The following is a 23,915-nucleotide window of genomic DNA, read 5'->3' as shown; positions in this document are numbered from 1 at the left end:
CTTCATGTAGATGCTGCCTTGCTGGGTGGAGCGCATAATTTTTCTTCACGTAGTTGCTGCCTTGCTGGCTGGAGCGCATAATTTTTCTTCATATACATGCTGCCTTGCTGGGTGGAGTGCATAATTTTTCTTCACATAGTTGCTGCCTTGCTAGGTGGAGCGCATTGTTTTTCTTCAGGTAGTTGCTGCCTTGCAGGGTGGAGCGCAGAATTTTTCTTCATGTAGTTGCTGCCTTGTTGGGTGGAGCGCATCATTTTTCTTCATGTAGTTGCTGCCTTGCTTGGTGGAGCGCATAATTTTTCTTCACGTAGTTGCTGCCTTGCTGGGTGGAGCGCATAATTTTTCTTCACATAGTTGCTGCCTTGCTGGGTGGAGCGCATAATTTTTCTTCACGTAGTTGCTGCCTTGCTGGGTGGAGCGCATAATTTTTCTTCACGTAGTTGCTGCCTTGCTGGGTGGAGCGCATAATTTTTCCTCACATAGTTGCTGGCTTGCTGGGTGGAGCGCATAATTTTTCTTCATGTAGTTGCTGCCTTGTTGGGTGGAGCGCATCATTTTTCATCATTTAGTTGCTGCCTTGCTGGGTAGAGCGCATCGTTTTTCATCACGTAGTTGCTGCCTTGCTGGGTGGAGCGCATCGTTTTTCATCACGTAGTTGCTGCCTTGCTGGGTGGAGCGCATTGTTTTTCTTCAGGTAGTTGCTGCCTTGCGGGGTGGAGGGCATTGTTTTTCTTCAGGTAGTTGCTGCCTTGCTGGGTGGAGCGTATAGTTTTTCTTCACATAGTTGCTGCCTTGCTGGGTGGAGCGCATAATTTTTCTTCATGTAGTTGCTGCCTTGCTGGGTGGAACGCATAATTTTTCTTCATGTAGTTGCTGCCTTGCTGGGTGGAGCGCATTGTTTTTCTTCAGGTAGTTGCTGCCTTGCTGGGTGGAGCGCATCGTTTTTCATCACGTAGTTGCTGCCTTGCTGGGTGGAGCACATCGTTTTTCATCACGTAGTTGCTGCCTTGCTGGGTGGAGCGCATCGTTTTTCATCACGTAGTTGCTGCCTTGCTGGGTGGAGCGCATTGTTTTTCTTCAGGTAGTTGCTGCCTTGCGGGGTGGAGGGCATTGTTTTTCTTCAGGTAGTTGCTGCCTTGCTGGGTGGAGCGCATAGTTTTTCTTCACATAGTTGCTGCCTTGCTGGGTGGAGCGCATAATTTTTCTTCATGTAGTTGCTGCCTTGCTGGGTGGAGCGCATAATTTTTCTTCATGTAGTTGCTGCCTTGCTGGGTGGAGCGCATTGTTTTTCTTCAGGTAGTTGCTGCCTTGCTGGGTGGAGCGCATCGTTTTTCATCACGTAGTTGCTGCCTTGCTGGGTGGAGCACATCGTTTTTCATCACGTAGTTGCTGCCTTGCTGGGTGGAGCGCATTGTTTTTCTTCAGGTAGTTGCTGCCTTGCTGGGTGGAGCGCATAATTTTTCTTCATGTAGTTGCTGCCTTGTTGGGTGGAGCGCATCATTTTTCATCATTTAGTTGCTGCCTTGCTGGGTGGAGCGCATCGTTTTTCATCACGTAGTTGCTGCCTTGCTGGGTGGAGCGCATCATTTTTCATCACGTAGTTGCTGCCTTGCTGGGTGGAGCGCATTGTTTTTCTTCAGGTAGTTGCTGCCTTGCGGGGTGGAGGGCATTGTTTTTCTTCAGGTAGTTGCTGCCTTGCTGGGTGGAGCGCATAGTTTTTCTTCACATAGTTGCTGCCTTGCTGGGTGGAGCGCATAATTTTCTTCATGTAGTTGCTGCCTTGCTGGGTGGAGCGCATAATTTTTCTTCATGTAGATGCTGCCTTGCTGGGTGGAGCGCATAATTTTTCTTCATGTAGTTACTGCCTTGCTGGGTGGAGCGTATAATTTTTCTTCATGTAGTTGCTGCCTTGCTGGGTGGAGCGCATAATTTTTCTTCACGTAGTTGCTGCCTTGCTGGGTGGAGCGAATAATTTTTCTTCACGCAGTTGCTGCCTTGCTGGCTGGAGCGCATAATTTTTCTTCATATACATGCTGCCTTGCTGGGTGGAGTGCATAATTTTTCTTCACATAGTTGCTGCCTTGCTAGGTGGAGCGCATTGTTTTTCTTCAGGTAGTTGCTGCCTTGCAGGGTGGAGCGCATAATTTTTCTTCATGTAGTTGCTGCCTTGTTGGGTGGAGCGCATCATTTTTCTTCATGTAGTTGCTGCCTTGCTTGGTGGAGCGCATAATTTTTCTTCACATAGTTGCTGCCTTGCTGGGTGGAGCGCATAATTTTTCTTCACATAGTTGCTGCCTTGCTGGGTGGAGCGCATAATTTTTCTTCACGTAGTTGCTGCCTTGCTGGGTGGAGCGCATAATTTTTCTTCACGTAGTTGCTGCCTTGCTGGGTGGAGCGCATAATTTTTCTTCACGTAGTTGCTGCCTTGCTGGGTGGAGCGCATAATTTTTCCTCACATAGTTGCTGCCTTGCTGGGTGGAGCGCATAATTTTTCTTCACGTAGTTGCTGCCTTGCTGGGTGGAGCGCATTGTTTTTCTTCACGTAGTTGCTGCCTTGCTGGGTGGAGCGCATTGTTTTTCTTCACGTAGTTGCTGCCTTGCTGGGTGGAGCGCATAATTTTTCTTCATGTAATTGCTGCCTTGCTGGGTGGAGCGCATTGTTTTTCTTCACGTAGTTGCTGCCTTGCTTGGTGGAGCGCATTGTTTTTCTTCACGTAGTTGCTGCCTTGCTGGGTGGAGCGCATATGTTTTTCTTCGTGTAGTTGCTGCCTTGCTGGGTGGAGCGCATAATTTTTCTTCACGTAGTTGCTGCCTTGCTGGGTGGTGCGCATTGTTTTTCTTCACGTAGTTGCTGCCTTGCTGGGTGGAGGGCATTGTTTTTCTTCACGTAGTTGCTGCCTTGCTGGGTGGAGCGCATTGTTTATCTTCACGTAGTTGCTTGCCTTGCACCGTGGAAAATTCTACAGCTAGCCAGGCCCCTGTAGTCGGTGCGGACCAAGGTAGCTTATCTGCCGTTAGTTACCCCCTGGCAGATCCCGAGCAGCCGGGAAAGCAGGCCGACTGGGTGACTGTGAGGAGGAAGCATAGCCCTAAACAGAAGCCCCATGTACACCGCCAACCCGTTCACATTTCTAACCGTTTTTCCCCACTCGACGACACACCCGCCGAGGATCAAACTCTGGTTATTGGCGACTCTGTTTTGCGAAATGTGAAGTTAGCGACACCAGCAACCATAGTCAATTGTCTTCCGGGGGCCAGAGCAGGCGACATTGAAGGAAATTTGAAACTGCTGGCTAAGGCTAAGCGTAAATTTGGTAAGATTGTAATTCACGTCGGCAGTAATGACACCCGGTTACGCCAATCGGAGGTCACTAAAATTAACATTAAATCGGTGTGTAACTTTGCAAAAACAATGTTGGACTCTGTAGTTTTCTCTGGGCCCCTCCCCAATCAGACCGGGAGTGACATGTTTAGCCGCATGTTCTCCTTGAATTGCTGGCTGTCTGAGTGGTGTCCAAAAAATGAGGTGGGCTTCATAGATAATTGGCAAAGGTTCTGGGGAAAACCTGGTCTTGTTAGGAGAGACGGCATCCATCCCACTTTGGATGGAGCAGCTCTCATTTCTAGAAATCTGGCCAATTTTCTTAAATCCTCCAAACCGTGACTATCCAGGGTTGGGACCAGGAAGCAGAGTTGTAGTCTTACACACCTCTCTGCAGCTTCTCTCCCCCTGCCATCCCCTCATTACCCCATCCCCGTAGAGACGGTGTCTGCTCCCAGACTACCAATAACCAGCAAAAATCTATTTAAGCATAAAAATTCAAAAAGAAAAAATAATATAGCACCTTCAACTGCACCACAGACTAAAACAGTTAAATGTGGTCTATTAAACATTAGGTCTCTCTCTTCTAAGTCCCTGTTGGTAAATTATATAATAATTGATCAACATATTGATTTATTCTGCCTTACAGAAACCTGGTTACAGCAGGATGAATATGTTAGTTTAAATGAGTCAACACCCCCGAATCACACTAACTGTCAGAATGCTCGTAGCACGGGCCGGGGCGGAGGATTAGCAGCAATCTTCCATTCCAGCTTATTAATTAATCAAAAACCCAGACAGAGCTTTAATTCATTTGAAAGCTTGACTCTTAGTCTTGTCCATCCAAATTGGAAGTCCCAAAAAACAGTTTTATTTGTTATTATCTATCGTCCACCTGGTCGTTACTGTGAGTTTCTCTGTGAATTTTCAGACCTTTTGTCTGACTTAGTGCTTAGCTCAGATAAGATAATTATAGTGGCCGATTTTAACATCCACACAGATGCTGAGAATGACAGCCTCAACACTGCATTTAATCTATTATTAGACTCTATTGGCTTTGCTCAAAAAGTAAATGAGTCCACCCACCACTTTAATCATATCTTAGATCTTGTTCTGACTTATGGTATGGAAATAGAAGACTTAACAGTATTCCCTGAAAACTCCCTTCTGTCTGATCATTTCTTAATAACATTTACATTTACTCTGATGGACTACCCAGCAGTGGGGAATAAGTTTCATTACACTAGAAGTCTTTCAGAAAGCGCTGTAACTAGGTTTAAGGATATGATTCCTTCTTTATGTTCTCTAATGCCATATACCAACACAGTGCAGAGTAGCTACCTAAACTCTGTAAGTGAGATAGAGTATCTCGTCAATAGTTTTACATCCTCATTGAAGACAACTTTGGATGCTGTAGCTCCTCTGAAAAAGAGAGCTTTAAATCAGAAGTGCCTGACTCCGTGGTATAACTCACAAACTCGTAGCTTAAAGCAGATAACCCGTAAGTTGGAGAGGAAATGGCGTCTCACTAATTTAGAAGATCTTCACTTAGCCTGGAAAAAGAGTCTGTTGCTCTATAAAAAAGCCCTCCGTAAAGCTAGGACATCTTTCTACTCATCACTAATTGAAGAAAATAAGAACAACCCCAGGTTTCTTTTCAGCACTGTAGCCAGGCTGACAAAGAGTCAGAGCTCTATTGAGCTGAGTATTCCTTTAACTTTAACTAGTAATGACTTCATGACTTTCTTTGCAAATAAAATTTTAACTATTAGAGAAAAAAATATTCATAACCATCCCAAAGACATATCTTTATGTTTGACTGCATTCAGTAATGCTGGTATTTGGTAAGACTCTTTCTCTCTGATTGTTCTGTCTGAATTACTTTCATTAGTTACTTCCTCCAAACCATCAACATGTCTATTAGACCCCATTCCTACCAGGCTGCTCAAGGAAGCCCTACCATTAATTAATGCTTCGATCTTAAATATGATCAATCTGTCTTTATTAGTTGGCTATGTACCACAGGCTTTTAAGGTGGCAGTAATTAAACCATTACTTAAAAAGCCATCACTTGACCCAGCTATCTTAGCTAATTATAGGCCAATCTCCAACCTTCCTTTTTTCTCAAAAATTCTTGAAAGGGTAGCTGTAAAACAGCTAACTGATCATCTGCAGAGGAATGGTCTATTTGAAGAGTTTCAGTCAGGTTTCAGAATTCATCATAGTACAGAAACAGCATTAGTGAAGGTTACAAATGATCTTCTTATGGCCTCAGACAGTGGACTCATCTCTGTGCTCGTCCTGTTAGACCTCAGTGCAGCTTCTGATACTGTTGACCATAAAATTTTATTACAGAGATTAGAGCATGCCATAGATATTAAAGGCACTGCGCTGCAGTGGTTTGAATCATATTTATCTAATAGATTACAATTTGTTCATGTAAATGGGGAGTCTTCTTTACGGACTAAGGTTAATTATGGAGTTCCACAAGGTTCTGTGCTAGGACCGATTTTATTCACTTTATATATGCTTCCCTTAGGCAGTATTATTAGAAAGCATTGCTTAAATTTTCATTGTTACGCAGATGATACCCAGCTTTATCTACCCATGAAGCCAGAGGACACACACCAATTAGTTAAACTGCAGGAATGTCTTTCAGACATAAAGACATGGATGACCTCTAATTTCCTGCTTTTAAATTCAGATAAAACTGAAGTTATTGTACTTGGCCCCACAAATCTTAGAAACATGGTGTCTAACCAGATCCTTACTCTGGATGGCATTACCCTGACCTCTAGTAATACTGTGAGAAATCTTGGAGTCATTTTTGATCAGGATATGTCCTTCAATGTGCATATTAAGCAAATATGTAGGACTGCTTTTTTGCATTTGCGCAATATCTCTAAAATTAGAAAGGTCTTGTCTCAGAGTGATGCCGAAAAACTAATTCATGCATTTATTTCCTCTAGGCTGGACTATTGTAATTCATTATTATCAGGTTGTCCTAAAGGTTCCCTGAAAAGCCTTCAGTTAATTCAAAATGCTGCAGCTAGAGTACTGACGGAGACTAGAAGGAGAGAGCATATTTCACCCATAGTGGCCTCTCTTCATTGGCTCCCTGTTAATTCCAGAATAGAATTTAAAATTCTTCTTCTTACTTATAAGGTTTGAATAATCAGGTCCCATCTTATCTTAGGGACCTCTTAGTACCATATCACCCCAATAGAGCGCTTCGCTCTCAGACTGCAGGCTTACTTGTAGTTCCTAGGGTTTGTAAGAGTAGAATGGGAGGCAAAGCCTTCAGCTTTCAGGCTCCTCTCCTCTGGAACCAGTTCCCAATTCGGATCAGGGAGACAGACACCCTCTCTACTTTTAAGATTAAGCTTAAAACTTTCCTTTTTGAAAAAAGCTTATAGTTAGGGCTGGATCAGGTGACCCTGAACCATCCCTTAGTTATGCTGCTATAGACGTAGACTGCTGGGGGGTTTCCCATGATGCACCCAGTGTTTCTTTTTATTCACCTCTTTTTGCTCTGTATGCATCACTCTGCTTTTAATCATTGGTGATTGATCTCTGCTCTCTTCCACAGCATGTCTTTTTCCTGATTCTCTCCCCTCAGCCCCAAACAGTCCTAGCAGAAGACTGCCCCTCCCCTAGCCTGGTTCTGCTGGAGGTTTCTTCCTGTTAAATGGGAGTTTTCCTTCCCACTGTCGCCAAGTGCTTGCTCATAGGGGGTTGTTTTGACCGTTGGGGTTTTTCTGTAATTATTGTATGGCTTTGCCTTACAATATAAAGCGCCTTGGGGGGACTGTTTGTTGAAATTTGGTGCTATATAAATAAAATTGATTTGATTTGATTTGATTTGATTAGGATTTCGGCAATGCATTCAGGATTCGACGCACATTAGTGGAAATGTCCTGGATCTGGTTCTCGCACGTGGTATTGCTGTCACGAATATTGACATCATGCCTCTTACATCAGTGGTGTCTGATCACTCACTTATTAAGTTTACAGTTTTGCTGCCGTGTTTAGTGGAACAACAACCTTATATATCATTACAGCGATGCATCAACTCCTAAGACTGAACTCAAAGCTAGACTGCCTGATGTCTTAGCTTCACATTTGACAAATACCCAGTCAGTAGACAGACTTGTGGATAGTTTAAACTCAGTGCTCAAAACTACACTCGACATGATTGCACCACCTGTGTTAAAACCGCGCTCCCCCAAATCACAGTCACCTCGGTTCAATGATTATCTGCGTGACCTCAAGAATAAAGCAAGAGGTCTAGAACGGAAATGGCGTCATTCAAAATTAGAAGTATTTCACCTTGCGTGGCGTGATGCTATTTTAGACCATAAGCATGCATTATTGGCTACAAAGCGGACTTACTACTTTGATTTGATCAGCAAAAACAAGCATAACTCAAAGTTCTTGTTCGACACGGTGGCAACACAAGATTTCCTGGATTACTTTGGGAAGAAAATAGAAGACATCAGGTTAAACATATCCCAGCATGCCTTAATCCAGCCACTACACCCTGCTATTGAGGTGAGCGCCACTACTGAGGTATTACCTAGATTTACAGAATTTGACAGTATCTCACTAGACATGCTGACAAAACTCGTAATGTCAACAAAAAGCACAACCTGTTTATTTGATCCTATACCAACAAAACTGTTTAAGGACCTGTGGCCCACTCTTGGGCCGACTGTGCTGGAAATTATTAATCTTTCTTTAACTTCTGGATCTGTTCCTAAATGTTTCAAATCTGCAGTGGTTAAACCATTACTTAAGAAACCTAATCTAGACCCTAGTGTATTGACAAACTATTGGCCGATATCAAATCTATCATTTTTCTCTAAAATTCTGGAAAAAGTGGTGTCACGGCAGCTCATAGACTATCTTACTGAGAATAATCTCTTTGAGCCACTGCAGTCTGCTTTTAGAAAATATCATTCCACAGAGACGGCTCTCACTAAAGTGGTGAATGATCTTCTGCTTACAATGGATTCGGACACCATTATGGTTCTGTTGCTGTTAGATCTCAGTGCTGCATTTGATACAGTGGATCATCATATTCTACTTGATAGGCTGGAAAATCACTTTGGGATTACTGGGAGTGCCCTTGCCTGGCTGACGTCATACTTGACCAGTCGTTCTCACTGTGTTTTGTACAGTAACACTACCTCTAACCTTAGTGACATGAAATTTGGGGTTCCACGAGGGTCTATCTTAGGTCCCCTGCTTTTCTCCCTTTATATTGCACCCCTTGGGCACATATTGCGGCATTTTGGGATTACCTTTCACTGCTATGCAGATGATACTCAGTTATACATGCCGATAACTGCTGGTAATCTCGTTCACATAAAATCCTTAGAAGATTGCCTTGCAGCAGTGAGAAGTTGGATGTCTAGAAACTTCCTACTTTTAAACTCTGATAAGACTGAAATGATGGTTCTTGGTCCAGTGAGACATCGGCATCAATTTGACCAGTTAACGCTCAGCCTTGGCTTGTGTGTCGTACATCACACTGACAAAGTGAGGAACCTTGGGGTAATTTTTGATCCTTCGCTGTCCTTTGGCCTCCACATTAGAAATATTACTAGGACTGCTTTCTTCCACCTGCGAAATATAGCGAAGATTTGTCCCATCCTGTCTATGGCTGATGCTGAGACCCTGATCCATGCATTTATCTCTTCTAGATTGGACTACTGCAATGTTCTATTTTCTGGTTTACCGCAGTCTAGGATTAGGGGTCTCCAATTGGTTCAAAATGCTGCAGCCAGACTTTTGACACAAAGCAGAAAGTTCGACCACATTACACCCATTTTAGCATCCCTTCACTGGGTTCCTGTCCCACTGAGATCAGATTTTACGGTTCTGCTACTAACCTATAAAATTATTCATGGACTGGCACCTCCCTACCTAGCTGACCTAATTAAACCTTACGTACCGGCCCGGGCTTTACGTTCTCAGGGTGCAGGTCTACTTTGTGTCCCTAAGGTGAATATGAAGTCTGCGGGTCACAGAGCTTTCTCTTATCGTGCCCCTGTTCTGTGGAATGATCTCCCTGCATCAATAAAACAGTCAGATTCTGTGGAGATTTTGAAGTCCAGACTTAAGACGCACTTATTTTCCCTTTCATATGGCTAGCATACTGGTACAGTTTTGTTTTACGCTTTTTACTCTTTTAATTCTTCTATTAGTAATTGGAGCAGGCCGCGGCCTCAACTTTACCTAAATTCTGGGTCTTTTAGTGAAGTTTAGGGCTAGTGCCCGGCGATCACCTTAGTATTTCTCTGTTTTTCTTGTTGTTTAATGCTGGCAAATTATACAATATTTTTTTGTCTTTCTGATGCCTGATTCTGTTTTTTCTCTCTGTTTAAGGTGCAGCTCCATCCAGAGATGGGAATTGTGTTTGTGTTGGTGATCCTCCTGTCCTGTGCGCCAATAGCATTTCTTGTATATTCGTCCGTGAATTGTTATGTGAATTGTTCTATAATTTATGTCTGTAGCATGGCCCAAGCAGAGGGTCACCCCTTTGAGTCTGGTCTGCTTGCGGTTTCTTCCTCAGAGGGAGTTTTTCCTTACCACTGTTGCTCTGGAGGTTGGTAAGGTTGGACCTTACCTGTGTGAAGCGCTTTGAGGCAACTCTGTTGTGATTTGGCGCTATATAAATGAAAATAAATTGAAATTGAAATGAAAAAATAATAAAATATGTTCAAAAACAAACTTGCTGGGTGGAGGGCATCATTTTTCTTCAAATAGTTGTTTGGCGAAGTGCATCGTTTTTCTTCAAATAGTTGCTACCTTGCAGGGTGGAGCACATTGTTTTTCTTCAAATAGTTGCTACCTTGCTGGGTGGAGCGCACTGTTTTTTTTTTTTTTCAAATAGTTGCTACTTTGCTGGGTCGAGCACATTGTTTTTCTTCAAATAGTTGTTGGGCGGAGTGCATCGCTTTTCTTCAAATAGTTGCTACCTTGCAGGGTGGAGCACATTGTTTTTCTTCAAATAGTTGCTACCTTGCTGGGGGGAGCGCACTGTTTTTTTTTTTCAAATAGTTGCTACTTTGCTGGGTCGAGCACATTGTTTTTCTTCAAATAGTTGTTGGGCGGAGTGCATCGCTTTTCTTCAAATAGTTGCTACCTTGCTGGGTGGAGCACATTGGTTTTTTTCAAATAGTTGCTACTTTGCTGGGTGGAGCACATTGTTTTTTTCAAATAGTTGCTACTTTGCTGGGTGGAGCACATTGTTTTTTTTTTTTCAAATAGCTGCTACTTTGCTGGGTGGAACACATTGTTTTTTTCAAATAGTTGCTACTTTGCTGGGTGGAGCACATTGGTTTTTTTTTTTTTCAAATAGCTGCTACTTTGCTGGGTGGAGCACATTGTTTTTTCAAATAGTTGCTACTTTGCTGGGTGGAGCACATTGGTTTTTTTTTTTTCAAATAGCTGCTACTTTGCTGGGTGGAGCACATTGTTTTTCTTCAAATAGTTGCTACCTTGCTGGGTGGAGCGCACTGTTTTTTTTTTCAAATAGTTGCTACTTTGCTGGGTCGAGCACATTGTTTTTCTTCAAATAGTTGTTGGGCGGAGTGCATCGCTTTTCTTCAAATAGTTGCTACCTTGCTGGGTGGAGCACATTGTTTTTTTCAAATAGTTGCTACTTTGCTGGGTGGAGCACATTGTTTTTTTTTTTTTTCAAATAGCTGCTACTTTGCTGGGTGGAACACATTGTTTTTTTCAAATAGTTGCTACTTTGCTGGGTGGAGCACATTGTTTTTTTTTTTTTTCAAATAGCTGCTACTTTGCTGGGTGGAACACATTGTTTTTTTCAAATAGTTGCTACTTTGCTGGGTGGAGCACATTGTTTTTTTTTTTTTCAAATAGCTGCTACTTTGCTGGGTGGAACACATTGTTTTTTTCAAATAGTTGCTACTTTGCTGGGTGGAGCACATTGTTTTTTTTTTTTTCAAATAGTTGCTACTTTGCTGGGTGGAGCACATTGTTTTTTTTTTTCAAATAGTTGCTACCTTGCTGGGTGTAGCACATTGTTTTTTTTTTCAAATAGTTGCTACTTTGCTGGGTGGAGCACATTGTTTTTTTCAAATAGTTGCTACTTTGCTGGGTGGAGCACATTGTTTTTTCAAATAGTTGCTACTTTGCTGGGTGGAGCACATTGTTTTTCTTCAAATAGTTGTTGGGCGGAGTGCATCGTTTTTCTTCAAATAGTTGCTACCTTGCAGGGTGGAGCACATTGTTTTTCTTCAGATAGTTGCTACCTTGCTGGGTGGAGTGCACTGTTTTTTTTTTGTTTGTTTTTTTCTTCAAATAATGTCTACCTTGTTGGGTGGAGCGCACTGTTTTTTGTTTTGTTTTTTTTCAAATAATGTCTACCTTGTTGGGTGGAGTGCAACGGGGTTTTTTCAAATAGTTGCTACCTTGCTGGGTGGAGCGCGCTGTTTTTTTTTCCAAATAATGTCTACCTTGTTGGGTGGAGTGCACTGTTTTTTGTTTTTCAAATAATGTCTACCTTGTTGGGTGGAGCGCACTGTTTTTTGTTTTGTTTTTTTTCAAATAATGTCTACCTTGTTGGGTGGAGTGCAACGGGGTTTTTTCAAATAGTTGCTACCTTGCTGGGTGGAGCGCACTGTTTTTTTTTCCAAATAATGTCTACCTTGTTGGGTGGAGTGCACTGTTTTTTGTTTTTCAAATAATGTCTACCTTGTTGGGTGGAGCGCACTGTTTTTTGTTTTGTTTTTTTTTCAAATAATGTCTACCTTGTTGGGTGGAGCGCACTGTTTTTTGTTTTGTTTTTTTTTCAAATAATGTCTACCTTGTTGGGTGGAGTGCAACGGGTTTTTTTCAAATAGTTGCTACCTTGCTGGGTGGAGCGCACTGTTTTTTTTCCAAATAATGTCTACCTTGTTGGGTGGAGCGCATTGGTTTTTTTTGTTGGGTTTTTTTTTTTTTTCAAAATAATGTCTACCTTGTTGGGTGGAGTGCACCGGGTTTTTTTCAAATAGTTGCTACCTTGTTGGGTGGAGCGAACCGTTTTTTGTGGTTTTTTTCAAATAATGTCTACCTTGTTGGGTGGAGTGCACCGGGTTTTTTTCAAATAGTTGCTACCTTGCTGGGTGGAGCGCACTGTTTTTTTTCCAAATAATGTCTACCTTGTTGGGTGGAGTGCACCGGGTTTTTTTCAAATAGTTGCTACCTTGTTGGGTGGAGCGCATTGTTTTTTTTCCAAATAATATCTACCTTGCTGGGTGGAGCGCACTGTTTTTTTTCCGAATAATGTCTACCTTGTTGGGTGGAGCGCATTGGTTTTTTTTTGTTTGTTTGTTTTTTTTCAAAATAATGTCTACCTTGTTGGGTGGAGCGCACCGTTTTTTTTTTTTTTTTTTTTCCAAATAATGTCTACCTTGTTGGGTGGAGCGCACCGTTTTTTTTTTTTGTTTTTTTTTTCAAATAATGTCTGCCCTGTTGGGTGGAGTGCACCGGGTTTTTTTCAAATAGTTGCTACCTTGCTGGGTGGAGCGCACTGTTTTTTTTCCAAATAATATCTACCTTGTTGGGTGGAGCGCATTGTTTTTTTTCCAAATAATATCTACCTTGCTGGGTGGAGCGCACTGTTTTTTTTCCAAATAATATCTACCTTGCTGGGTGGAGCGCACTGTTTTTTTTCCAAATAATATCTACCTTGTTGGGTGGAGCACATTGTTTTTTTTTTTTGTTGTTTTTTTTTTTTCAAAATAATGTCTACCTTGTTGGGTGGAGTCCACCGTTTTTGTTTTTTTTTTTCAAAATAATGTCTACCTTGTTGGGTGGAGTCCACCGTTTTTTGTTTTTTTTTCAAAATAATGTCTACCTTGTTGGGTGGAGTCCACCGTTTTTGTTTTTTTTTTTCAAAATAATGTCTACCTTGTTGGGTGGAGTCCACCGTTTTTTGTTTTTTTTTTCAAAATAATGTCTACCTTGTTGGGTGGAGTCCACCGTTTTGTTTTTTTTTCAAAATAATGTCTACCTTGTTGGGTGGAGTCCACCGTTTTTTTTGTTTTTTTTTTTTAAATAATGTCTACCTTGTTGGGTGGAGTCCACCGTTTGTTTGTTTTTTAAATAATGTCTACCTTGTTGGGTGGAGTCCACCGTTTTTTTTTGTTTTTTTTTTTAAATAATGTCTACCTTGTTGGGTGGAGTCCACCGTTTTTTGTTTTTTTTTTAAAAATTATGTCTACCTTGTTGGGTGGAGTCCACCGTTTTTTTTTGTTTTTTTTAAAATGTCTACCTTGTTGGGTGGAGTCCACCGTTTTTTGTTTTTTTTTTCAAAATAATGTCTACCTTGTTGGGTGGAGTCCACCATTTTTTTTTTTTTTTTTTAATAATGTCTACCTTACTGGGTGGAGTGCACCATTTTTTGTTGTTGTTGTTGTTTGTTTGTTTTTTTCAAATAATGTCTACCTTGTTGGGTGGAGTCCACCGTTTTTTGTTTTTTTTTTAAATAATGTCTACCTTGTTGGGTGGAGTCCACCGTTTTTTTTTTTTTTTTTTTTTTAAATAATGTCTACCTTGTTGGGTGGAGTCCACCGTTTTTTGTTTTTTGTTTTTTAAATAATGTCTACCTTGTTGGGTGGAGTCCACCGTTTTTTGTTTTTTTTTTTTCAAAATAATGTCTACCTTGTTGGGTGGAGTCCACCATTTTTTTTTTTTTTTTAATAATGTCTACCTTACTGGGTGAAGTGCACCATTTTTTTTTGTTGTTGTTGTTTGTTTGTTTTTTTTCAAATAATGTCTACCTTGTTGGGTGGAGCGCACGTTTTTTTTTTGTTTTTTTTTTCTTTTTCAAATAATGTCTACCTTGCTGAATGGAGCGCACCATTTTTTTTGTTTGTTTTTTTCAAATAATGTCTACCTTACTGGCTGAAGCCCATCATAACTGTGCCCATTGTTCTACTGTTGGCAGAGTCATGCACTCCGAGTACCCTTCTTGTTTTATTATTATTAAGTGCCCTTTTGTGTAGATGTCAGTATGTTCATTTCTGTTTGGCCGATATACGCGTACGTGTTCATGAATGTGCTGAAGCATCACCCTGTCATCCACCTCAGATCTGTAGTTTTGATTGATTTCAGCTGTAATCTGATTATTTATTGCATCTCTCTGTGCTTTAAAGTCTGATGGGGTTGTGGCTCAGCTCTCTTGTGGTTTTTTCACACCGGAGCTGAGGCCCAATAACTCTGTGTGTCATAAGACAAACACAGATCGATGTTGAGTCATCTTAATAACAGAACTCCAAAAAGCCATAGTATTTGTGACAAAGAGCAGAAATGCAAGCAGCAGAATAACTGATGAGCTGAATGACTGTGCACTGCTGCAAAGCTGCGCTAAAAAGAAACATTAAACATGGACTGAGAGCGCCATCTCGTGCACAAAACCTTCCACCACAGACTCCAAGAGTTACAGTATAAACTCGTGTGTTCCAGTCTCAGTGGCGGCCAAGTTAACTGCTGTTAATATCAACCATATCACAACAGTTCTGTGAACAGTGTGTATTTGCACCACAGCAGCGACTCACAAATATGTAAAAAATGTCAGTGTGCTTTTAAATGTTTAGCAGCAAGGTGGCTTTGTGGTTAATGGCCCAGTCACATGGCACTTTACACTGTTGCCTCAGAGGAAAAAGGTCATGGGTTCAATTCCCACCTGTGGCCTTTGTGTGTGGAGTTTGCATGTTCTCTCCATGTTTACATGGGTTCCCTCTGGGTGCTCTGGCTTTCTCCCACATCCAAAGACATGCAGATTAGGTGGATTGGAAACTTTAAATTGACTGTGTGTGTTTGTCTCTACGTACATGAAGATGAGTACGTGAGTGTTTGATGGAGCAGATGATGATGACATATAATGGCTCGCTCTAGTTTGTTTTTATTTTGTACATTGTTTAGCCATTTTATTGCCAGTAAAGTATTGATTTATTTTGAGGTGATTCCTTGGAAATGGAAAATGTACCAAGTTTGATATGAAGCTTTGCCAACACTATTGCAGCTGTGTCCCAGTTCAGAGGCTGCATACTTCTCAGGCTGCATCCTATGAAGCTCTGGCCTTCTAAAACAGCGGAAGCAGAGAACCAACGTGTTTGAAATGACACAGTCTCTAACCCACTGAGCATTTAGCTATTGCATTATTAGCTTTCCCACCCCTAACCCCTGTCACAGAGCAAACTTGACTGACAGCTGCACGCCGCAAACTAATGCAGTGAGCATAACCCTAGTTTAATCAAATTTTTTTTTTTTTAGTACTTATTTATGGAGCCTGAGATTGTCTCTTTTTTAAAATTATTTTCAAAAGGTGCAATGAGCGACCTGTTGTATCCTTCATTTCTGGGCAAAGACTGCATTCCAAGCTTTGGAAATGAGACAGCCTCGTCCCGCCACTTTGACTCCAAAATAAAGTCATATGTACATACAGTACATGAATTTCTGAGTTACTAGATGAAAAAAAAAACCTGTGGTAACTGTAGTTTATGTTAATGTTGGCAGCTGACACACTGGATTAAAATGTGTTGTCTTACCTGTCAAGCAGATATCCACGAAAACGTGAATGTGAAATCCATTTGAAGTTCTTTCCAATAAGATCTCTGGTGGCCTGTGCTTATTATTTTGTCTGTCGCTGTGTAAAACCCTCATTTTGGTGTTGCAAAGATCATCATTCCATTATATACCAACAAGTTGTGTGCTGGCCACATCAAAAGTCTTTCTTTTTTGTATCTCTCACTTTGGAACTTTAGGTCTTTTGCAGCAAGAGTTCTTTTGACAATTAATAGATGTCAAATATAACATATAACCCAAATCCAGACTTTTACCTATTTTTATTTAAAGAAAAAAACCTAGAAAATGCATGAGCAGTCGGCTGACCCATTACTTTGGAAAACTATAAACATCATAAAACTACTGTAAGCAACAGATTTTTTTTTCATGTCCCACAGCTGTTGAAATGGAGCAATATCTCCATCTGGTGAACATTTAATGCAGGTACAATATTATTTCACCAACAGCCCAAGTTACATTTATACATAATGCATTCTTCTTTCAGCTGCTCCTGTTTTGGGTCACACCAGATTATCTCCATCTTACCTTGTCTTCAGCATCTTCTGTCACCATCCACCTGGATGTACTCCCTCATCTCATCCACAAATCACTCCTGCTACTCTTCTCCACCCACTCCATCCTGTCTGCATGCTCTTCTTCAGCTCCACCAAAGTAACAGTTGAACATACATACTTTCAACAGTTGACTACAAGTATTTATCTCATCTACCTTTACTTCTACTCCTCACAACCGCACTATTCCACTATGAACCCTCTCATTCTTGATCCTACTTTTGTTCCTCCTCTCCAGAGCATACGATGCAGCCGGAAAGTATTCCCAGCACGTCACTTTTTCCACATTTTATTATATTACAGCCTTATTCCAAAATGGAGTAAATTATTTTTCCCCTCAATTTCCTACTCACATCATCCCATAATAACATGAAAAAATTATATATATTTGCAAATTTATTTAAAAAATTAACTAAGAAATCACATGTATACATAAGTATTCACAGCCTTCACTCAGTACTTTGTTGATGCACCTTTGGCAGCAATTACAGCCTCAAGTCTTCTTGAATATGATGCCACAAGCTTGGTGCACCTATCTAGGGCAGTTTTGTCTGTTCCTCTTTGCAGCAACTCTCAAGCTCCATCAGGTTGGATGGGGAGCGTCGGTGCACAGACATTTTCAGATCTCTCCAGAGATGTTCACTCAGATTCAGGTCTGGACTCTGGCTGGGTCACTCAAGGACATTCACAGAGTTGTCCTGAAGCCACTCCTTTGATATCTTGACTGTGTGCTTAGGGTCACTGTCCTGCTGAAAGACGAACCCTCGCCCCACTCTGAGGTCAAGAGCGCTCTGGAGCAGGTTTTCATCCAGGATGTCTCTGTACATTGTTGCATTCATCTTTCCCTCAATCCTGACAGCTGGTATTCACACCAAAGAGTTCAATCTTAAGCCTGGTTCACACGGCAAGATAATTAGGCCAATGTCGGACCTGATCTTCCCCTTCTGACAATCTTAAGGATGCTCCGATTGCCCAAATGACGCTAAATATAATCATCTCAGATATTCCTGCCGTGTGTGGTGTGTTAAGAGCGCTCTGATCTGCTCAGAAGGATTTCAGGAGCGCTCCGATCGCAAATTGGAGATATTCAACATGTTGGATTGTCTTGGCCCAATATACCAGTGCGTGTTGTGTCCTCTGACCACAAACAAGCACGCAGCCTGATAAATGTGATGTGCAGCCAATCAGAAAGCGATGTGACGGACGCACAGAGAATCCAAAATCAAAAAAGCTGTTCTGACTTACCAGAAAGTCCGGTGGTCGCACTGCCTCCACTCCTTTAAAGAACGCCTTTTTCTTTGTGGCGTTTTTCCCCCCTCTGTTTTAAATAGTCCACAAACTATCACCACGTGTTTACTGTGAAGTCACATTTAATCTCGAGAGATTGTGAGATTTCCTATCTGAGTTGGGAATGTTCGTGTGTGAAATCTGTTCGTGTGTGGCTGAACACCACACACTGTACAACCAAACCTGTTAGATCTATGATTTTATTATCTCCACGTGTGGTCTCTCAGGTTTTGAAAACCTACAGATAATTTTAAAATCCTGTCATGTGAACCAGGCTTTAGTCTCATCAGACCAGAGAAATTTGTTTCTCATGGTCTGAGACCTTCAGGTAGCTTTTGGCTTCCTTCTGGCCACTCTACCATACAGGCCTGATTGGTGGATTGCTTGCAGAGATGGTTATTGTTCAGGAAGTTTCTCCTCTCTCCACAGAGGCATGCTGGAGCTCTGACAGAGTGACCACTGAGTTCTTGGTCACCTTGTTCAGTTTAGACGGGCAGCCAGCTCCAGGAAGAGACCTGGTGGATCTGAACTTTTATTTATAGATGATGGAGACCACTGTGCTCACTGGGACCTTCAAAGCAGCAGAAATGTTTTTGTACTCTTTCCCAGATTTGTGTCTTGAGACAATCCTGTGTCTGATGTCTACAGACAATTCCTTTGAGTTCATGCTTGGTTTGTGCTCTGACTGTCAACTGTGGGACCTTATATGTAGGCAGGTGTGTGTCTTTATAAGTCACATCCAACCAACTGAATTTATCCCAGGAGGACTCCAATTAAGCCGTAGAAACATCCCAAGGATGATCAGTAGAAACAGGATGCACCCAGGTTCAATTTTGAGCTTCATGGCAAAGGCTGTAAATACTTATGTACATGTGATTTCCTAGTTTATTTTTAATAAATCTACAAAAATCTCATAAAACATAAAGTAGCCATCATATACTGTGATGGACTGAGAAAATGTTTGAGCTAGAGAAGAGACATTTAGATAGTCTTTTTCTCATTCATTAAATGGGTTCCTTGTTAACTAATGCCTACAGAGACAAAGTTTTATGCATGTTCAAAACTTTGAGCAGGCATCTGATTAAGTGCTCACCCCTGTGGTTGCATGTTTGTTTACATTTGTTGCTTGCCAGTAGATGTCTGATAGATGTTTGATCTGTGCATTAGCTGTTCATCTTCTGTTCCTGTCTGGAAAGCGTTGTGCACATGCATTCATTCCATCAGAGCCCCAAATTCACTGGATACCGAAGGATTAGGCAACTTTTCCAACTGGACAAATTATTTCTGTTTACTCAATCTGCCACAGTGTGACTACACCCTAAAATTTTACAACAATTTGAGTAAAGACTCTACAAATGTTCCTCAACAAAAAGGCCCTTTGTTGAGGAATAAAAGCCATATTAACACATACTGTGGTTTATGTGCATTAGCATTTAATTGGACAAAGCAAGAAAACATTGTTTACAGTAGCAGAGTCATTATCAGTTCTTTTGGACTTACACCATTCTAAAGAAAAGGATCTCAAAAAGGTCTGTAGGCACTGCCTAATTCAGAGTATGTTGTCGGCTAAAAGAAACCAGCTCTATAAGGCAACAGATTTTAGGTTTCCCTGTTCCTCTGGCAAAAAGAGCAAGTGTAAATGTTAACTCCTCTGGTGATATAAAATACTGGCATTTCAATACGTATTTACAAAAAACTGAATTGTCAAACACTCTTTCAACATTTGAATTGTGTTCAATTTTGCTTGCATTGCATGGCAATGCCATCTAATCCCTGCCCAGGTCATATGTTCCACTGTGCCAGTGTCACATTTGATAGTGCCGCTCTGCTACGAACAATGTCGGCGTTAACTGTTGAGTTACACGTTTAAAAAAGAAAGTAAAATGGAAAAAAAAAGCAAGCACCCACAGTTAACAGTAGCATTTTTACTTACATTGTTTCAAATGAACGTATGTTATTTACACATGAAAATATTTGCAGCTGTCGCAATGATGTAGAGGAGAAATGGAATGCAAAAGAAAACACTCTTGTAATCAAATGTGTCCAAGTCCAAGATTAAAGAGGAAAAACAAAAAAAAAGCCTGTGCAATATTTATCCTGCCCTTACAGATAAACAGCAGTGGCAACAATCCCTGCAGTTGATTTTAATCCAAGAGAAAATGATTAAAGTGATTTCCATTGCTCAAATAACTAAGGTTCATAACTTAGCACAACTCAAGACTTGAACGATTTGTCATTTTGAAGGAAAAAAAAAAAAAATGGCAAAGCCACTTGCTGACTGAAATGTGTGAAAAATGGAAGCAATTTGTAAAACCCAAAAAGAAAAATTCCAAAGTTTCTCCTTTACAGTTTTATACTCATTTACAGTTAACTTAAAAATGGTAATCGCCCCAGTTTATTGTCAGTCTTGTGTACCACAAATGGCGTAAATACCCATGTGGGTCGAATTGCTCCTCCCTGGATCCAATTACCTGAACCCCCCACCCCCCACCAAAATCCCCTTTACATGTCCTAGATGTCAACCTTTCCGTTAGGTTCAACATCCCAGTAAAAGTCCTGCCACAAATGGAGGCGGTGATTCACAGCCCTGCAGGGCATCTTTCAGCCAATGAGAGGCTGACAGCTGACAAATCGCCCAACCTGCCCCCTTATCAGTGTGTTGGGTATCCCGTAGCTCCCATACCAGGCTGGTTGGCTAGCATACTCCCATTCAATCCCTGTGTAGGCTCGATAACCCCACCGTTACTGATGGCGCTCATGCCAGTCCACCCAGCACTGGCCGGTAAGTGGCTGCAAAACAAATGAGGGAAAGAAAGAGAGAGAGAAAGACAAAAATGCCAGCAGGTTAGAAGAGACGAGGCGAAAGGGAGCCAAAGGGTGGTACATATTAGAGCTACTGGAATCTGGACAGGCCAGAATGAGAACAGGAAGGCAAACGGAGTTATCAGCAACTGTGAGGGCAAGGCAGGCTGGGTAAATATCAAGAAAGTAAAAATAAGTTGGGGGGGGGCAGTTCAAGGGGTCTTTGGGGTCAAATGAGAGTAATTTGATTAAACATGGGGTGGACAAGCAGACAAAGCAGGCTACAGGCTAAGCACAGCAAACACGGAACACATCAAATCTCCATTTTACATTCAGACGCTGATCAAACTCACTTAAAAAAAAAAAAAAAAAAAAAAAAAAAAAAAAAAAAAAAAGCTCTTTTACTGCAGCTAAAACTCTTAGCGAGAGCTTAAAGTGTGACGTTAGCAGAGGTACAGAAGATAAACAAGCATCTCATTAGCATACAAGTCACGCTGACATGTGCAGTCAAGTTACCTCAATTAGCTAGCCTGCTACAGCATGCCTGTATCTACACACAGTAGCGACTGGCTAAGTTAATTCTATGCTTGTAAACTTGTTCGACAGTGAAGCTTACTGATATCTGTGTGGAGCAAATATCTGATACCACAATTACTGTACTTTCTGGAGTACAACGCACAGTTTTCTGACTAGTTTGGGGAGGGATGTCCTGCAACTTATACTCCAGTGTGACTTACAAAAAAAAAAAAAAAAAAAAAAAAAAATTATGTAACAGATCTATATTGGACGTTACCAGGACTCACATGACTAAACTAAATATAAAATAATAATTGCTAATAATAAAAAGTACACTGCAGCAATGCACAAAAACCCCAAATTAAAGAGCTGCTAATACAGAAAAAAAAGAAGGTACGACTTACATGCCGATGCAACTTGTATATGGGTTTTATCTCTTCAAGAGGCACAAGTACAACTCATACTCCAGAAAATACAGTAACTTCCCTTTTTTCTTCCGTGTCGCCACAGCGGACTGAGCGCAGGTCTGCATTTTTATTCGGTACAAGTTTTACCCCAGACAACCTTTCTGATGAAGTACAGGAGAAAAACAAGCACCTGATTAGCATTCAATTCATGCTGAGATTTGCAGGAAAGTTTTTTCTAACTGCAGAAGCTCCCTTTTAGCCATCTCCTGTTTGAAGAAGATTTTGAATAGCAACTAATGGACTATAACCTTTCTGTACTTGTTTTGTATGTTTAAAAATTCTTTGTTGTACTTCATTCAATGTTTGTTATTTTGGCCTACAAAGTTGGTCACCCCCATGCGTCTGGTCTGCTTGAAGTTTCTTCCTCAAAATACATCGGGCAGTTTTTCCCTTTCCAATGTTGCCCATGTGCTTGCTCAGGGAGATTGGTAAGATTAGATGTTACCCTTGTGAAACACCTCGGTGCGATGTATGTTGTGATTTGGGGCTATATAAATAAATCTAATTACTTAAATCAGCTAGTCTGCTAGAACAAGTCGACTGCTAACATGTAGCACTTGGCTAACATGTATCACTGACCCCCTCCTGGACCCCCTGCAGTTTGCCTACAGAGCCAACAGGTCTGTAGATGACGCCATAAACCTGGCCCTGCACTCCATCCTGCAGCACCTGGACTCCCCAGGAACCTACGCTAGGATCCTGTTTGTGGACTTCAGCTCTGCATTCAACACCATCCTTCCGGCTTTGCTCCAGGACAAGCTTTCTCTGCTCCACGTGCCCGACTCCACCTGCAGGTGGATCACAGACTTCCTGACGGACCAGAGTCAGCGTGTGAGGCTGGGAAAGAATGTCTCGAACACTCGGGCTCTCAGCACAGGATCTCCTCAGGGCTGTGTCCTTTCCCCTCTGCTCTTCTCCCTGTACACTAACTGCTGCACCTTCAGCCATGACTCCGTAAAGCTCATCAAGTTTGCGGACGACACCACCCTCATCGGACTCATTTCGGATGGGGATGAGTCTGCCTACAGGAGGGAGGTGGACCGGCTGGTGACCTGGTGCAGCAGCAACAACTTGGAGCTCAACGCCCAGAAAACAGTGGAGATGATCGTGGACTTCAGGAAAGCCACAGCCCCCCTGCCCTCCCTCGCCCTCACCAACAGCCCCATCACTACTGTGTACTGTCACCGCTTCCTCGGCACCACCATCACCCAGGACCTCAAGTGGGAGTCAACCATCAGCACCCTCATCAAGAAGGCCCAGCAGAGGATGTACTTCCTGCGGCAGCTGAAGAAGGTCAAGCTGCCCGTCCAGCTGATGGTGCAGTTCTACACCGCCATCATCGAGTCCATCCTCTGCTCCTCCATCATGGTGTGGTACGCCGGGGCCACAGCCAGGGACAGACACAGACTGCAGCGCATTGTGGCCTCTGCTGAGAAGGTGATTGGCTGTAGCCTTCCATCTCTCCACGACCTGCACGTCTCCAGGACTCTGGGCTGAGCAGGTCGGATCACAGCCGACCCTTCTCACCCTGCACACAGTCTATTCAAACCACTCCCCTCGGGCAGGAGGCTACGGTCCATCCGGACCAGAACTTGCTGCCATAAGAACAGTTTCTTCCCCTCTGCCGTTAGACTCATGAACACCTCATAACTCAGTCACCTTAACCTTAACTCTGTCACTTTATCATGGGTCACTTTAGACAATGTACTTTGGTTTTTAATTGCACTCCTCCCACTGCACTGTTTTTCTGTTCTTCTGTTGCACACAGCCTTTCATATTTCATCTTATATTTTATCTTATTTTGGCATATATTTTATGTTAGCATTTTATATTGCTCTCTCCTTAATGTTGCACGATTATATTAAAGCAAATTCCTAGTCTGTGAATCCTGTTCATTGGCAATGGCAATAAACTTCTGATTCTGATGTAGCATTTACTTGGAAATTGACTTGCAGTGAAGCTTGGTGAGGTCTGTGTGAAGCAAATATCTAACATCACAAGTAATGTTTTCTTTTTTTAGCACATCCCCGTTTTGTTTGGTTTCTCCGCAGCAGACCTAGTACAGCTCTGCATTTTGATTTGGAACACGTTTTACACCAGACGACCATCGTGATGGAGAACGGGGCACAGTGGCCTTAAACCTTGTTTGAGAGGCAAGCGTCCCAACTGCATGCACCACTGTATTGCCCATCTAGTTTTAAGCATTACACACATTACACACTGAACACAAACAGTTTTCAAAACCAGCTACATGTCAAGTGCTTGGGAAGCCATTAGCAAATGGGCAAAGCTAGTTGCCCATTTTTGGAAAGGTTCATACTCAAGAGGTTGCAAGTTAAAATAATGCAACACACTAAGCTAGCA

At 41.9% G+C, this 23,915-nt stretch overlaps 1 protein-coding gene across 4 annotated transcripts in view; it reads right to left on the bottom strand.

The window, feature by feature from the left end:
- Positions 1-19,177: 19,177 nt before the first annotated feature.
- The window catches only part of LOC117511221 (nucleolysin TIA-1-like), a 41,299-nt gene continuing 36,561 nt past the window's right edge, over positions 19,178-23,915 (bottom strand). For all 4 annotated transcript variants that reach the window (XM_034171222.1, XM_034171224.1, XM_034171223.1 and 1 more), the window contains exon 12: positions 19,178-20,556. In XM_034171222.1, coding sequence (XP_034027113.1) covers positions 20,418-20,556 — 139 coding nt within the window. In that variant the 3' untranslated portion in view covers positions 19,178-20,417. The remainder of the gene's footprint in view (positions 20,557-23,915) is intronic.

This window comes from Thalassophryne amazonica, chromosome 5, assembly GCF_902500255.1.
Source record: "Thalassophryne amazonica chromosome 5, fThaAma1.1, whole genome shotgun sequence".
Lineage (NCBI taxonomy): Eukaryota > Metazoa > Chordata > Actinopteri > Batrachoidiformes > Batrachoididae > Thalassophryne > Thalassophryne amazonica.
The sequence above is the reverse complement of the archived record's forward strand: the minus strand, read 5'-3'. Positions and strand labels throughout refer to the sequence as shown.